The sequence below is a fragment of the Anolis sagrei genome, chromosome 4 (assembly GCF_037176765.1).
Source record: "Anolis sagrei isolate rAnoSag1 chromosome 4, rAnoSag1.mat, whole genome shotgun sequence".
NCBI classification, from domain to species: domain Eukaryota; kingdom Metazoa; phylum Chordata; class Lepidosauria; order Squamata; family Dactyloidae; genus Anolis; species Anolis sagrei.
In genome coordinates, this window is record NC_090024.1 from 85,639,649 (window position 1) to 85,656,656 (window position 17,008).

Below are 17,008 nucleotides of genomic sequence, written 5' to 3' on the forward strand. Positions count from 1 at the left end.
AATGAACACATACATCTGCTACAAGGTTTGCTCCAAAACTTTCAAAAGTGCTCAGTCATTCTCCAAATAGGTTCAGCACATTGGATAGTCTCCATTAATCGTCAGACTATAAGAACAATTTCGCTGCCGATATCATATCAGTAGCCACTAGTTTATGCCATAGGCTGACCATGAAAGCAAAGAAAGATTTTGTTTTTTGAAAACAAAATGGAAAAAAAATCAAAGGAAAGAAAATAAAACTGAAAAGCTGGCAGTGAACTGGGAATATCAGAGAGTTTACGTCACTGCCTATTTTATTGCACAGCCACCTTTTATTGTTTACCCTTTATGTTGGTTTTATTGATTTGTGATGTTATTTGAAATCTATTATTTGTCTTAACAATCACTGTGTTATTTGTGAATTTTAATTGTTTAATTGTTCCTTTACTGCTGTTTATCTCTATTTTATTTTGTCTTTGTAAACTGCCCTGACTCCCTTTGGGGAGAGAGGGTGGGTTATAAATAAAGTTTATTTATTTATTTATTTATTTATTTATTTATTTATTTCCTATATTTCTACCCCGCCCTTCTCACTCCCAAGGGGGGGGGGACTCAGGGCGGCCTCACAAAAGCATCATAGGATGCCGAACATCATAAAAACAATCAACAATCAGCAATGCATTAATATATTAAAAAACAGTAATTAAACAATTTCAACAGAAAGGAGGAAACCATGAAAATGAACAAAATCTGGCTACCAGTATTAAAAAACTCTAAAATTAAAACAGCAAAACAGCAGAGGGAAAATAATCAGGGACATCTAATCACCTCTCAACAAAAGATTGCTCCAGGCAATGCTAATCAAGGTGGTCAGTTGAAACATTCATACCTAGCTCCAGCAGACAAGCGTCCTTTGTCCCACCCTGGTCATTCCACAGATATATAAACACCTTTTTCCTAGTTCCAACAAACCTCACTACCTCTGAGGATGCCTGCCATAGATGCAGGTGAAACATCAGGAGAGAATGCCTCTAGAACATGGCCATATAGCCCGAAAAAAACCTACAACAACCCAGTAATTAAACAATTGATTAAAAGCATGCCTGTTAAGTATTATTATTATTATTATTATTATTATTATTATTATTAGTCCAGAAAAGTTACTTTTCCTGCATTCTGCTCTGAACATTGAGATTTCATTTAACCATGTTGTCCCATGACCATTTATGGACCTATCCTCTATAAATTCATCTGATTGATTTTTTTAAAAAAATCCATCACAGTTAGCGGCCATTGCCACATCTTACGGAACTAATTATTTCGAATTTATGATGTGTTGTATGAAGCAAAGCTTTCTTTTGCTTGCCTCAAACATGCCACATACTAAACTGATCACTATTTGATTTGCAGCCAAGTGGGATAAAGTCTCCTTTGGAGAAGCAGTCTGTGGAATTAAGTCAGTACTAAGAAATATGAAGGCGCCGTATGTGCAGTGATTTGTCTGTAATGGCTCATTTGCCTGGACAGGTATCATGCAGTGTTAATGCTGAGAAAATGGAACAAAGAGCGTGCATCCTAGTTCTGATCCTGGTAGAAATGGCAACTCATTTCCAGTCTGTGTCAGTTTTGTATGTATTCCTTCATAAATTCAACCTGTCTTATTTCTGCATTAATCTGCATTTTTTTAAAAACCTGAAAAAATGTATATACTGTAAACAACAGGTTGGAATGCTAATACACAAAAATAAACTTCTTAGTTTCCCTGTTCCTTTAAAAAAAAACCTATAATGTTGCTTGTTAATTTAAGAGAAATGTCTTAGCAATGCATTGCTAATTCGTGATTTTTCCACTATTTATTTATGATAATTATATACTAAAAAATAGAAAAGTATCCCAAAATTCCACTAAATGAACCCCTAGCAAAGTTTTAGAAACAACAAATAAACATAATTTCTTGTATTACTAGGAATAATAACCCAAGCCAGTATTTTATTTTACAAAAAAAATGTTTTTGTGTCCCTGTTGTGTTTGTATGTGTCTTCAAGTCACCTGTCAACTCATTGACACTCCATGAATATCATAGGACTTCCTACACTCCACCCCAAATAATATAATATAATATAATATAATATAATATAATATAATATAATATAATATAATATAATATAATATAATAAATAGGATGTAACTTGTTACTGAGGTATAACTATGACAGGTGCCTTTCCCCAGGCTGCCTCCCCACTCCCCCTGCCCCAAATCTTCAACCCAAAGAATCTTGCCACTCACCATGACCTTGTTTTCCCCATATATTCACTTGCTAGATAGGGATAACTGGGAATGGAGAGTGCCTTTTTAAAGGTTGAGTTATGGCTGTGTTGTTGTGTGGGTTTGTCTGTGATTGTATGCATGGCCTGATGTGAATTCAGGCTTGACAAAGTACAAACAACAAGAATAGATTTATTAAACATGGTAGAATAATATAATAACCTCTAATAATCAATCCCTTAAACTGCTGAAAGCCATATCTTTCCCAAATCCAAAACCTTTTCTGGTTCAGTTCTATCCCTGACTCTATCAGCTCAAAGCCTTGTCTGTGACAACAACTTCAGACCCTGTCAGTGCCAGTTTAGACATGGTCTCAATTCTGCCAGAAGCAAGCCTCTGCCTTCTGATACGTTATCTTGGGCCCCATCTACACTGCTATATAATTCCGTTTGAAACTGTGTTATATGGTCAGTGTAGACTTTAATAATGCAGTTTATCTGCATTGATCTGCATTGTAGGAGTCTATACTGATCGTATAATGCCTTTTCATACTGCCTTATATGGCAGTGTAGCATCTGTCCACAATCTCCCTGAGCTGTGATTGACTGTCTTCCAGTTACATCTACTTAGTGCCTCCTTCACAATAACACTTTTTTGGACAAGACATATACAGATTTGTTAATTCTTAGTAACTGTACGTACACATTTTAAAATACATTGAATAATAAAATGTGCACTTTTAAACACAATTTGGTGTGTGTTTTGAGCTGAGAACCGCATCACAAAGTTTGGAGAAATGTAAAATATGAAGGATAATCACATTCTGATAGCCTCAGGTCCTTTCTACATTGCCCTATATCCCAGGATCTGAGCTATCCTCTTTGAACTGCATGATATGAGTCTACACTGCCAGACAATCTAGGGTAAGCAGATAATCTGGGATAGGATCATGGTATATAGGGCAGTATAGATACAGTATCAGAGACAGAGGTCAGCTCAGTTTGCATCAGAACTCACAAAGATCTGAGTCTTCCAGCATTTTTAGTTCCTGGGTCAGTATGACTGTACTCTAGTATATCAAGTTTGTGGCAAATCAGCTATTCACTCTAAATGAGTTACAGATGCTAATTTTTCTTCCCTGCCATCTCTCCTACTGTTATAAACTCCTTGAGAATTGGTTTTGAATTGACATTTAATTTATCTTCCTGGGAACTGACTGAATTTTTGCATTTGTATTATCGATTTCTTTCCTTTCTATTGCTGCATAATAATCATGTAGCCATTTATTAAATCTGCTTTTTTATAAAATAGCAAGCATTTAGCTTTTACATTTATACTCTGTAAAAAAGATGTGCTGATTTCAGGTTTTATTTTCTGTTCTTTCTTCGATTAGATAGAGTCCATGCTTAGGGGTGAAGGAAAGGGCTGGGGTAAGGTCTAGGGTAGGTTGTGTGTGTACGTGTCTTCAAGAAGTGTGTTAGCTTATGGTGACCTCATGAATTTTATAGGTTTTCATACGCAAGGAATACCCAGAGTTGGTTCTACCAGTTCCTTCTGAAACATAGCCCATACCATCTGCATTCATTCTTAATTTCCCATTCAAATAACTTACCTTGACTGACCTTTCTTCGCCTCCAAGATTAGACAGGATATTGTGCCTTTAGAATATTTAGATGAATCTACAGTATTACAGTAAAGGTTTTCCCTCAACATGAAGTCTAGTTGAGTTCAACTTGGGGGTGGTGGTGCTCGTATAAAGATGCTTCCTAAGGAAAAGTAAAGGTAAAGGTTTCCACAGACATTATGTCCAGTCGTCTCCAACTCTGGGGGTTGGTGCTCGTCTCCATTTCTAAGCCAAAGAGCCGGCATTGTCCGCAGACATCTCCAAGTTCATGTGGCCAGCATGACTGCATGGAGCACCATTACCTTCCCACTAGAGTGGTACCTATTGATGTACTCACATTTGCATGTTTTCGGCCTGCTAAGTTGGCTAACAGAGGGAGCTCACCCCACTCCCTGGATTCGAACCACTGACCTTTTGGTCAGCAAGTGCAGGAGCTCAGCGGTAGTATACAGATGCATAAACACACCAATTTCATGTTCTATTTCTTCCTTGATTCATAAAAAAATAATAGTAACTCATTTGTTGCCTGAGGCAGAAGGGCAAATGGTTCCCCCACCCCTCAATTGGGGTCCAAAGTAGCCAAAGCCAACTATATTAATTTTGCTCAGAAAATGTAAAAGCCCATAGGAAACTCGTCCAATTCTTATCAGTTAAAAATAAAATGATACCCCAAATGTGCTTCCTTGGGCAGTAGACGCAGACTGTATCTACACTGCCATATAATCTAGTATCTGAGACCATATTATCTGTGTTGAGCAGGATTGAACAGAATTTGTGGGCTGCTGGTGGTTGTCACTTATCATCTTGGGTGACATAGGCCAGGACACAAGGGTGATTGGAAAAGGGAGGGGAGAAAGGAGTAGTAATTCCTCCTTTCTTCCTTCCCATTTCCTGTGTCACTCTATAATTACTTTCCTGTGACTAGTTTTTACTTTGAAGTATTTCAAACTTAATATAATAACAGTCACCTCATTGGTATAACAAGTAATGTTTTCTAGTAACCTTATTTTGAAAAGTAATGAACGATGTAGCAAGAAATATAACAAGTTACTTGTTTTCATTTTGCAAAGTGTAATTTCTGTGTGATACTTTTTAAAATCCTGTAATGAAGAACAGAATGAATTACTTTGTTAAAAGTAACTTTCCAAGCCCTGAAGTTCCCTGGTTACATTTGGAGCCCCTATTAGATAATGCAGCAAGTCAACAATCTGATTGAATTCCTTCTAATAATGGCTTATTTGAAAGACAGCTAAACATTATGTTTGCTAATGAACTCTTCAGCCTCACTTTTAATATCATCAGACTTTCTTTGACAATAAATTCATTGAAAATAATATTTACACACACATATATATCACTGCCTTGTATTAGTGATCTTCATAATAGCTTCATAAAATCAATATATATCAGTTGAGCCTTTAAACACTTTTGTTGAAATGAATTCTTTGATGATACACATCAAAGAATTCATGAAAATGGACGGGAACCTACAATCATGGTTGTGAATGTATAACCTAAAGTTATATATTCATAACTGATTTGTATTCATGCTCACTACATATTCAGTAGTGTAGGGAATATATAGAAATCATCAAAGTCATTCAGTTCTGGCTTACTGGGCAGCAGCCACTGCATGCAATGGAGATCTGTTCCCCTGTTGATCATGTTACGGCAGACATTCCCATTCTCACTGTTGTGTAATAAACTAAGGTAATTAGACACACTTCTTTTGAAGTGCCTAGACTCTTGCCCGTGTGATATGATGACACTACACCTGCAAAAGAACAATCATGCAACGATGGGAAAGGCTAGATTTCTGATGACACATCACAACACAACAGTTGCTGTCTACAAAACATTTTGCACACAAGCAGGAATCCCAAATGACAACACACAGCCCTTTCTCCATGCTCAGTAACAAGTGTGTCCAAGCAGTCATGATCAGATTATTGTGGATACATCTAATCAAGCAGCTGAAATGTCTTTGCAATCCATCACATGATTGGGACAGTGTCTACTTTATAGAGATAGACCTATCTGTCAATTTCATTTTGTCACTCAATTTATCCTTTTTATGTGTGAGTACATTTGGCAAGAACAAGAATAAATAAAAAAGAGTGATTAAGCTATTACCCATCCTCTCAAACCACATTTTGCAGACACAGATATTCCCACTGGAGATTGCCGATGGGAGGAAGTTGGAAACATAATCTTACTGTACCCCAAACACTAGAAGAATAGACTTCCGACATTCGATGTGGTTGTGAACTGTTAAGGAAGATTTGAAACATTAAATCAGGAGATTAGGTAATCTCCATGATGCTGCATTGGTGTGTCCATTTGATCTTAGACTTAGAGGCAACAAGAGTCCCATCCTCTTGGCCTCATGTTGCCTCTGCTGTTCTTTCCAGCCACAGAACTCCCTTTGATCGCCTGGCCATTTTGGTAATGTCTGTGGAGATCATAGTGGGGTGTTGGTGCAGTCAACAAGGAGGAAGAAGATCAAACCTATTCTTTTTATGGATTGCACAGATGCCCTCTTATGATCTACACACAACTACAATTGCCAGGCTGTCAAAGAGAGCTCTGTGCCTAGCAAGGAGCAATGATGGTGACATGACAAGTGAATATGCTGTTGTAGCTCAGCTGGACGTTGTTACAGAATCATAGAGGATTCAGCCTTGTGCATCTGGTTGCCATCGTGGTTATCTAAGGTCAGTCTGGAGCTCCAAACCGGTACTGAATTAAGTGAATAGTGTAAACAGATTTTAAAAAAGATTTCAGCATGCACAAGGTCTTACCCTAGATCAAGCCTTCTTAAAGTATGGACAGTGACCTGAAATGGGGCTGCCATAGCTTCATGTTGGGTAAATTTCTGACAGAGGGTACAAGGGAGAAAAGAGGAATCCTCTTCTGAGCTGGACCATCTTTGTTGCCTCTGCTTGCCTTAGGAATAGAAAAATGAGGAGGACAATGAGGAAGGGAGGGCTTTGTTGGAGACCCCAGCCTTGAGGATGGTGGGGTGGAGGAAGGAAGTTCCCCATCTGCCTGTGAGTATGCCTAGGTCTTTCTTTCCCTTCCCATTATATGAGTTATGTGGGTCTCTCCCTCTTTTCCTGTCATATGATTTCCTTTCCTTCCTTTCTTGGGTATCTGTAGGGTCTCTCCTTCCGTTCCAGTCTTGGAAGTCAGGAGGGTGTCTCTCCTCCCCTCTTCTCTGCATCCTGTTGGGACTTTGTCACAGTGAGAGAAGTGTAGAGTGGATACTTCCTTTCCCTTTTCACCCATTTTGCTTCCTGACTCCGGTATCCCAATTTTGCTTCAAGGGAGGACCCATCCTCAAATGCCTAATCTTGGTGCTGACATATCAGTCCATGAAGGCATTGGCCATAAGAGTTTATGTCCCTTTTAATTCTTTGTGCAAAGGAGGAGATTGCTTTAAAAAAAAACCCAAATTGTTATGATTTATTATCAGTAAAGGTTTGATTTGTATATGTATTCTATATATCTGGGGTCACGTAGAATTTTTTCAGATGAAATGGGGTCATGAGTTGAAAAGGTTTAAGAAGCCCTGCCCTAGGTGAACAAATCTATCAGTTTTGATCACTCCTGCATTTGGATTTCACAATTTTCAATTCTTTCTATGCTGAAGACATTTGTGAGTTTTATGAAGTTCCTTTGTACAATTAATTGCATGAAATCTTCACTCAACTCTGTTTCATCTTGTCCCTATTTGATTTCTCAGCAAGTTTAGTGATTGTATGGAAAATGCACTGTGTTCATGTTTTGGTTTTTCCATGTATGTATATTTAAATTATAATATGGAAATCCAGATGCAAATGAAGATTATAATGCTCATTGAACAGTGTTTGGAGGAACATTGTGAGTAGTCATCATGATTGTGCACATTTTTCCCAGGCCATAAAAATAACTCTGTACATATCTTTTGAACTAGACTGGAAAACATAACAGAATTGTGCTAAAGGCCCACATATTTGTTTTCCTAGCTTAGCAGCTGGCACATAAAATTTCTGGAATGTTATGTGTTGCATTGATTTTAGGAAACATGGGCGAATTGTCATAAATAATCCCTTCTTCACAGAATTCATAAGGAATGGCAACAATATGAAATAACTTGCTGAAGTCAAAGTGACCACAATGGTTATATTTTTAAAAAATTAGGAACGTTCCTTTGACAGAAATTTGGCATTTGATTAATTATCCACAAAACCATCTTTCTTAGAAATGACATAATCAGAAAACAACTTTTTAAAAATAAATTTGACACAATGGAAACGATTTGCCCAAGAAAATGAATCATTCTCATTAACTATAAAGACTGAGCCTTATAAAATTTCACATATTAGAATGCTAAACTGTGTTATTTTCTTTTTCAACCAACATTTTTTTCAGTCACCTCCAGTGACTAGAATATATAAGCACAGACATCTGTAGACATATGCAAGAAATTCAGAACACTGCATAGAAAACAGAGACAGAAGGGCTCTCTGTAGAGAGGCAGAGAAGGAAAAATTGAAAGGAAAAAAAACTAATGTAACAGCACGTACGTGTGTATGTGTATTTCTCTTCCCATCTTGGAAAGTAAACAATAAGGGTTGATGGAAGTGCCTACAAAATATATGTTGTACAGCTCACATAACAGAGCTGAGAAGTTACTTATTTAGACTAAAACTCCACTGATACAAAAAAAAAAAAAACTTTCCCAAGCTCTCTCTTCTTGAATGGGCATGTAGATAACTTTGACTTTTAATGTCACCAAACTTAACTCTCTATTGTTTTTTGCTATTAGGTTGGCTCTGGTGCCTACACCCTAATGGTACTAGAACTGGATCCTCAATGTGACATCTTTTGAAATATTTAAACATGTCTATTATGTCCCCTCTCAGTCTTTTTCCCAAGTAAGCATCCCCAACTCCCTAAATTGTTCACTGTAAGGCTTGGTTTCCAAATACATTTGATAATTTGGTTGCTCTTCTGTGGACACGTTCCAGCTTGTCAGTATTACAACCTCATCACATGACAAATGTTTAATATCTTAGGATGCTGATGCCCCAATTGAGCAACTGAGCCCCATGCCACCCATCACACAATATAGCATCACTTCCGGCAAGGCTCCATTGCTCATCTGGGGTGTCAGTGTAGTAGGACTCTGCGCTGTCAACATGGGAGCCTCCCCGTGCTCCATTTGGAATAGCGGGGCCACTGTGGGCACAAGCCGAGCTGTGATGCTTCCCCACATGTGATGAGGGACTGTCACTGCTGATTGGGCGGAGCATGGGGAACCAGAATTGTTCCACTGTCCCAATAATTCACCACAAAGGCTGATGAATCAGTGCAGGGGACCTCATCAATTGGGTCCTGTGCCTTGAATTGCGATGCCTAGAATTGGACACAATATTCCAGGTGAAGTCTGACCAAAGCAGAATACAGTGAGCACATGACGTCCCATTATTTCGATACTATACTCCTATTGCTGTAGTCTAGAATTGCATTGGCCTTTTTAGATGTGACATCACACTGTTGACTCATGTTCAGCTTGATTCCTAGATCTGAAATTTTGTTTTCTATTCTGTGGTCCAAGTCATTGATAAAGACGTTGAATAGCACTGGGACCAGGTCAGAACCCTGAGGAATCTGACTGGCCATTTCTCTCCAGGATGAAGAGGAATCCTTTGAAAACTCCCTTTGGGTTCAGCCAGTCAGACAATTCCCAATTCACCTAACAGTAGCACTGTCTGCCCCACATTTTGCTAGTTTCTTTGTGAGAATGTCATGAGGAACCTTGTGAAAAGCCATGATGTTTCCTTCATCTACTAAGTTTGGAACTCTATCAAAAAGAAAGAGAGAGAAGGTTTGTCTGTATGACTTGTTTTTGAAAAAAAAACATGTTGACTTTTTGTGAGTATGGCATTCTTTTCTAAGTTTTTTTTTGCTCCATTATTTTTCCTGGTATTGGTATCAGGCCGACTGGACGTAATGTTTGGCTCCCCCCCACCCACCCTCTTTTTGTTTGCTGAAAATGGGTACAAAATTTGCTTTCTTCAGTTTATTGGAATTTCTCTTGTTCTCCAGAAATTCTCAAATAAGATTGCCACTGGTTCTCAAACTACACCTGCAGGTTCTTTTAATACCCTTGGATCCAGGTGCAATAGACTATGGCTGTATCTACACTGCCATATAATCCAGTATCTTATCGAGGATTATCTGCTTTGAACTGCATTATATGAGTCTATACTGCCATAAAATCCAGTTCAAAGCAGATAATCTGGGATCAGAAACTGAATTGTATACCAGTGTAGATAGATCCTATATTTGATGAAATTCATGAGGTTACCATAAGTCGACAGGCAACTTGAAGGTCATACACATATGTGTAAAATCTTAACACTCCTGAACAACTACTCTAATTATATAATTCCATGCAGTAAATACATCTGTTTATGAGCAGCAAAAGGGAATTGATGGGATATGTGTGTGTGTTCACGTATATGTATGCATATTTTTTTTTCTACATTCAACATGTGACCCTGACTTCCAAGATGCCATCAGGAGTAACTTTCAGTGCTGATATGGTTATGTGCATATCAGACTGAATATTTAAATTATGTTCTAGTGCTTGCTAAAAATGTTGCCATATTTTTACAAACCTTCTCCATGTCAGCTGGTTTTTTGTTTTTTTTTTTGTTTTTGTCATGTCAGGAGTGACTTGAGAAACTGCAAGTCACTTCTGGTGTGAGAGAATTGGCTGTCTGCAAGGACATTGCCCAGAGGACACCTGGATGATTTATGTCAGGCTTTGCATATGCAAGGATCTACTGGTATTTTGTTTTGGCTTTCTTTGTAGAGTTAACTGTGAGTTCACCACTGTGATTTTTCCTTCTCCCTTCAGAGTAACTTCTTTACAACAAAACCCACCAACTATTGCTCTGCTAGTACACAAGGCTGATACCCCTCTGAGAAAGCTACCCATTATTTTTCATTCTGTCACAATTATTATATTCCTTGGATATGCCTAGAAGCGTTTGTGTTTTATGCTGGGAATGAAGGGTCTATATGGGTAAAATAAATGAATCACATAGAAGATGTATTAACGTCACAACATGTAATACCTTCCCCAAAGGCACAAAGATGTCTAAAAGCAAATGAGATTGTTTAAAATTGGCACCACCACCAAATAATTAAAAACACAATCCTGCTCTGTTTTATTCTGCTGAGGAGGGGAGAACACTTCCTGCATTCAAAAATTTTCTTTAAGGACTGAAAATGTGAATGTCCCAAAGCACTCAGAGGAGAAAACAGCAACTGCTAAGATGGGAGAACCCAGCCAGAAGCAATTGTTTTGAGTCTTGGTGTTCCCTCTGCTGGCTGTGCGAAGTAGTGTGTCCTGGTTGCCAGTCCTTGTATTTCACTACTGACACATAAGAAACTACTGTCTGTATACTATGAGGGAGGTGATGCTTCCATTATACTGTCTTGAGCAATGTTTCAGAATAATGCTTGCCTCTCTAGCTGAAACATAGCAATGAGTTAATTCAGGCTTGGTTGGAGTGAATGCATGTTACCTTAAACTATGAGTCCACACATTGAGAAGCACTGAATTTACTTGAATCTGATGCTCACCTCTTAAAGCTAAATTACTTTCCCAAAATTAGGGTGCACATTAGATTTGCGTAGTATGGTAATCTTAAGCCCTTTCCACACAGCTGAATAAAATCCCACATTATCTGCTTTGAACTGGAATATATGGTGGTGTGGACTCAGAGAACCCAGTTCAAACAGATATTGTGGGATTTTCTGCCTTGATATTTTAGGTTATATGGAAGCAGGCATGGAGCCGGGGGGGGGGGGGCTTGGGGACTTCACCCCCCCCCCCCGAAATTCTGATGGTGGTCCGCGAGAAGGCCTGACTGGTACATTATTTAAACTGTTATGTTTATTCATATCATGATCTGATCACCATGCTCAATATTTCCAATATGCATGGGGGTATTGGGGTAACAATACAAAAGGTTTGCTAGGGTAGACCCTCTTTCACTCAGACTCAGCCCCCCCAAAACCAAACTCAACCCCCCCCCCAAAAACAAAATCCTGGCTACGGGCCTGTATGACAGTATGGAAGTACCCTTAGTTCTGAGCCAAAGCAATAGAGGAAGCTACTTCAGGAGCACCTATTTGAGGGACGTCATCTATCATTTAATAGCTATGCAATCTTGGGATTTGTAGTTTGATGAGTTACCAGCATTCTTTGGCAGAAAATTTCAAGACCTTGTAAAATGACATGATGCCACATAATTGAGCCAGGGCAAAGTGGAGTCATTCCACAGCATAAATTCACCCCCCAAGGCTTTCTTTTCCGTTGCCAAAAGCTTTGGTGTGCTAACACCTTTGTTTTTTAAAGATGAAATTATAAGCATGTAGCCACTGTTATGCATATCTTTTTAGCCAAATTACAAAGACTTCACTTTTTGTTGCTGCACACTACACTCACCAGCAAATACTTTTTTGGTTTCAGGGTTTTGAAAATTGAGATGCACATTAGATTTGATGGCGCATTAGGCTCAAGTAAATATGGTTACATAGGCGAATGATAGGCAAAATGTGGGCCCTTACATGTTGTAGGAATGCAGCTCCCATAATCTAATATCATTTATGGTTTTAGTTAAGACTAATGGGAACTGTTATCTAGCAAAATTTGGAGAACTGCACATTTTTCCCAGCTCTGAAATAAACAAAATGGAATGGATTCATAGACATCACTCAAATATGGTTCAGGCTTTGAAAAACAAATCCTATGAGAAAGGGCTGAAAGAAGTGAGTTTATTTGTGACACAATATGGTATGATAACACTCTTCTTAAGCCTGAAGTCCTCATCCTTAGATTAGGGGAGGGTTGTTCTCTGCCGCTTCAGACCTAATGGGTTTAAGTTATAGGAAGGCAAATATGGCTTGTACATTAGGAGAAATGTCTTGATAGTAATCCAATAGACCTAACTGAATTTGCAGTTTAACTCTGTCTCTGTTTTGTAACACTGTTAACAATAAACTACATCCAAATTCAGAGCTTTAAAGTTCTTTCTGTGCTCTACAATGTTCTTCCCTGCTTAGATGTTGATCTAATCTATCTCCATGAGGACAAAGTAGTTATGAGCTTCCAATCAAAAAGTTGACAGAAGGGGGCATAGGGATTAACAGGGAAGCAATACCGATTGAGTATACCTTATCTGAAATTCTGAAATCCAAAATACTCCAATATCCCACACAGGTGGCTCAGAAAATATCATATAATCATTGAGTTGGAAGAGACCTCATGGGCCATCCAGTCCAACCCCCTGCCAAGAAGCAGGAACATCACTTTCAAAGCACCCCTGACAGACGGCCAACCAGCCTCTGCTTAAAAGCCTCCAAAGAAGGAGCCTTCTTCACAATCCGGGGCAGAAAGTTCCACTGCTGACCAGTTCTCATAGTCATAAAGTTCTTCCTAATGTTCAGGTTGAATCTCCTTTCCTGTATTTTGAATCCATTGTTCCGTGTCCTAATCTCCAAGGCAGCAGAAACCAAGCTCGCTCCCTCATTCCTATGACTACCCCTCCCATATTTATACATGGCCATCATGTTTCCTCTCAGCCTTCTCTTCTGCATGCTAAACATGCTCAGTTCTTTAAACTGCTCCTCATAGGGTTTGTTCTCCAGACCCTTGATCATTTTAGTCACCCTTCTCTAGACACATTCCAGCTTGTCAACATCTCCCTTCAATTGCAGTGCCAAGAATTGGGCACAGTATTCCAGGTGTGGTCTGATTAAGGCTGAATAAGGGGTGGCATGACTTCCCTGGACCTAGACACTATAATCCTATTTATGTAGGCCAAAATCCCATTGGCTTTTTAAGACATTCTTGGAAAGGCACTGAAAGTTTGCCTATGTATGTAAATTCTGAAATCTACCCTGAGTCCTCTAGGGGAGAAGGGCTGAATATAAATATAGTGTATTATTATTATTATTGTTGTTGTTGTTGTTGTTGTTATTGTTATTATTATTATTATTATTATTATTATTATTATTATTATGTAATGAAATTTCACTGCATCGAACTGATCTATGAGGACTCCAAGCTATTTTTCACACGTACTGCTATTGAGCCAGGCATCCCCATTCTGTATCTTTGCATTTAATCACCTTTCCCTTTTTATGGTTCAATGAATTATTTAAACTTGGGCCCCACTTCCAACCTATCTCATCATGTATCTGCAAATATTCCCAAAAACAAAACAAAAAATCCAAATTATGGAACATTTCTACTCCCAAATATTGCAGACAAGAGATACTAAATCTGTATGAGGTAAAGATACCAATGCTTAGTCATAATTGTAAGCTAGCTATGTCATGAGCACTAGGGATGAGCTGAAGATGAAATCTGAGGAGAGATTTGAAAGAAGTATGAGAAGTAACACCACACAGCAGTGTTCTCGCAGAGGCTGAGAATAGAGCAGCTTATCAGGGTTGGAATAAGGGAGTCCTGAGTAAACCCAGTTAGTAGATTGGTAGCTATGAGTACTGTCCATCATCTTTGGCTGAATTTTTCACATGCAGCCCTGTAGGCATTAATAAATCAACAGTGTCAAAAGTGCTTCCAAAAGCAAAGCTTTGAAGAGGTTCTAAGTACACCCCTCATCCCCTTCCCAAAATAGGGACAGGGTGGTATTTCAAATAGACATGTTCAGCCAGTTGATTTTTAAAAATCTGTTGGCATTTCAGTTTCTTTCGTCCTTGGCTTTTCTTTTGGGCTTTGTTTGCTATTCTGCTGTATCGGAACTAAAATTCAGCACATGCTCGAGCAAGAGGAAAGGTCAAGCCTAGCCACAGTTCAAAGAACAAGTCTGCATTCAACTCGCGGATCCAATTGTTAGCAGTCACTGGCTTCTCATCTTGGTTGCCACGTTTGTATATCCTTCAACACCTTATTCCTTTTGAAGCCCTCTTTTGAAGTGTCCTTTACTGTATCTTTCCAAACGTGCTATTGATTTGACTTTTCCTTTCTGTTGAAAATCTCCCTTTTGTTGTGCAGCCCAAATATTCTAGGTTACATGGAAACTTTCCTGCACAATGTCACCTGAGCTTTGGGAACTAAAATGTAAGATAGCATGACCAAACCAAGGTTTTATTGGTGACTAATTTAAGCCTCTGTTACAGTTATCACTACCAAGGTTTGTGTTAAGCAAGAGATATAACCCAATCCTTGCTTATACTTTTCTTGGGATTCTATAGCCTGGATTAATCTCAGTGGGATAATGATAATGCCGTAGAAATCTTCTTAATGCCATGTTGAAACATTACTGAATCTCAGTCTGGATCTACAATGTCATATAAAATCCAGATTATCTGCTTTGAACTGGATTATATAGTAGTGTATACTCATCTAACCCAGTTCAAAGCAGATAATGTGGATTATTTACTTTGATAATCTGGATTTTATGGAAGTATAGATACAGCCTAACACAGTATTATAACATCTGAGTAGGGAAACGTCTTGTCCCTCCAAAGCTTTGGATTACAACTCCTATCAGCCCTAGTCAGTATATCAACTGTAACACATCATCTCTATTAATTACTATTTTTTTCCTGATAAATTAGAACAAAATTCATTCACCTGCTGCATTCATGCAAGAACCATTGTCCTCTCTTCTATTTTTCTGCAGGGCGATACCCACAGCAAGCCAAAGGCACGTACATCAAAGTCCAATTGGTCGAAGAGCTGCAAAGTAGGGAATGGGGTGCCAAGATCACCCGCAGCGAAGGGCAGTTTGTAGCCTTGACTATCATGCCAGCTGCAAACTGTGTTGTGGGGAAATTCCGCATGTACATTGCAATCTCAACTCCAATTGGCATTCTGAGGACAAGAAGAAACCCAGCCACAGACACATATATACTGTTCAACCCCTGGTGTACAGGTAAGGCTCACGTGTAACAGGTAAATCTCCCACATTTGGAGGTGGGGATATTCACTTCATTAATAATAAAAATAAAAATAATAACAATATTTTATTTATAACCCACCCTATCTCCCCGAGGGGGACTCAGGGCAGTTTCCAGCAAAAGTAGCAAAGGGCAAACATTCAAAGCCAAAAACAAACAACAAATCAAATAATAGATAAAACAAACTCTATATAAAATTATAAAACTAACCAAAAATAATGGAAAAGTAAACATTAAATAAGCATAACACCTCACACACATTTCCCATATGATAAGTTCTTAAAAATGGACTAAAAGGCATTAAAAGCTGAAATGATATACAGCATCCAACGGGTAGGGGTGTCTATATATCTAGGTCAGGATATATCTGTAGGTGTACTAATCCTCCTTCTCTCCCTAAGCTAATGTACTGTTGTGGACTACTCTTCTGTTTCTGAGGAGGAGGTAGAACAGGAGGTTGAATAGGCAGCACTAGGCCAAATGCTGAGGAGGAAGGAGAAGGCAAGAAAGACATACTACGAGTCATTACATTTCAAGAACGGCAAAGGGCAAAAGAAGAAAGAAGGTCAGCTAGAATCATAGCAAAAATGCTGAGGAATCAGACCTCACCTTAGAACATCTGTGTTGAGAGCTCAGGACTATAAAGTGGCAGTATAAAGCCAGAAGTCAGCACTGGCAGCAACCGACCTACTTTGTGCGTTTGTGTTCTGGTCTCTGTACTACAGCAACAGCAACAGCATTGGCTTTGCACCAGATTTCTCACCAAGGACTCTTGTTTCTGTATACTGTAAGCCTTTTGCCAAAGACGCTTGCTCTTATCTGCTGTGAAGACTTGTTGCCAAAGACTTTGGTTTCACATCTGCTGTAAGACCTTGCATTGCTTTTGGACTTTACCTTCTGTTTCCTTTACTGCTGTTTGCATTATTATAATTATTAGTTTGCTGAAGTAAAGCTTTTTTAGTTACTTCTACTCATGCTGTAAGGCTGTTTCTGGAGCAAAACAGGACAGGTACGTAAGTTTTTAAAAGCTTTTTAAAGAAGAGGAGAGAGGGGGCCATTTTTAGTTCTCTAGCGAGGGAGTTCCAGAGGTGGGGAGAGATCACAGAGAAGACCCCCTCTCTCATTCCCACCAACTATGCTTGAGACAGG

General features: G+C 38.7%; 1 protein-coding gene across 1 annotated transcript in view; it reads left to right on the top strand.

The window, feature by feature from the left end:
• The window catches only part of F13A1 (coagulation factor XIII A chain), a 127,259-nt gene that overhangs the window by 23,145 nt on the left and 87,106 nt on the right, over positions 1–17,008 (top strand). Inside the window, exon 4 of the mRNA XM_060774776.2 lies at positions 15,583–15,834. Coding sequence (XP_060630759.2) covers positions 15,583–15,834 — 252 coding nt within the window. The remainder of the gene's footprint in view (positions 1–15,582; positions 15,835–17,008) is intronic.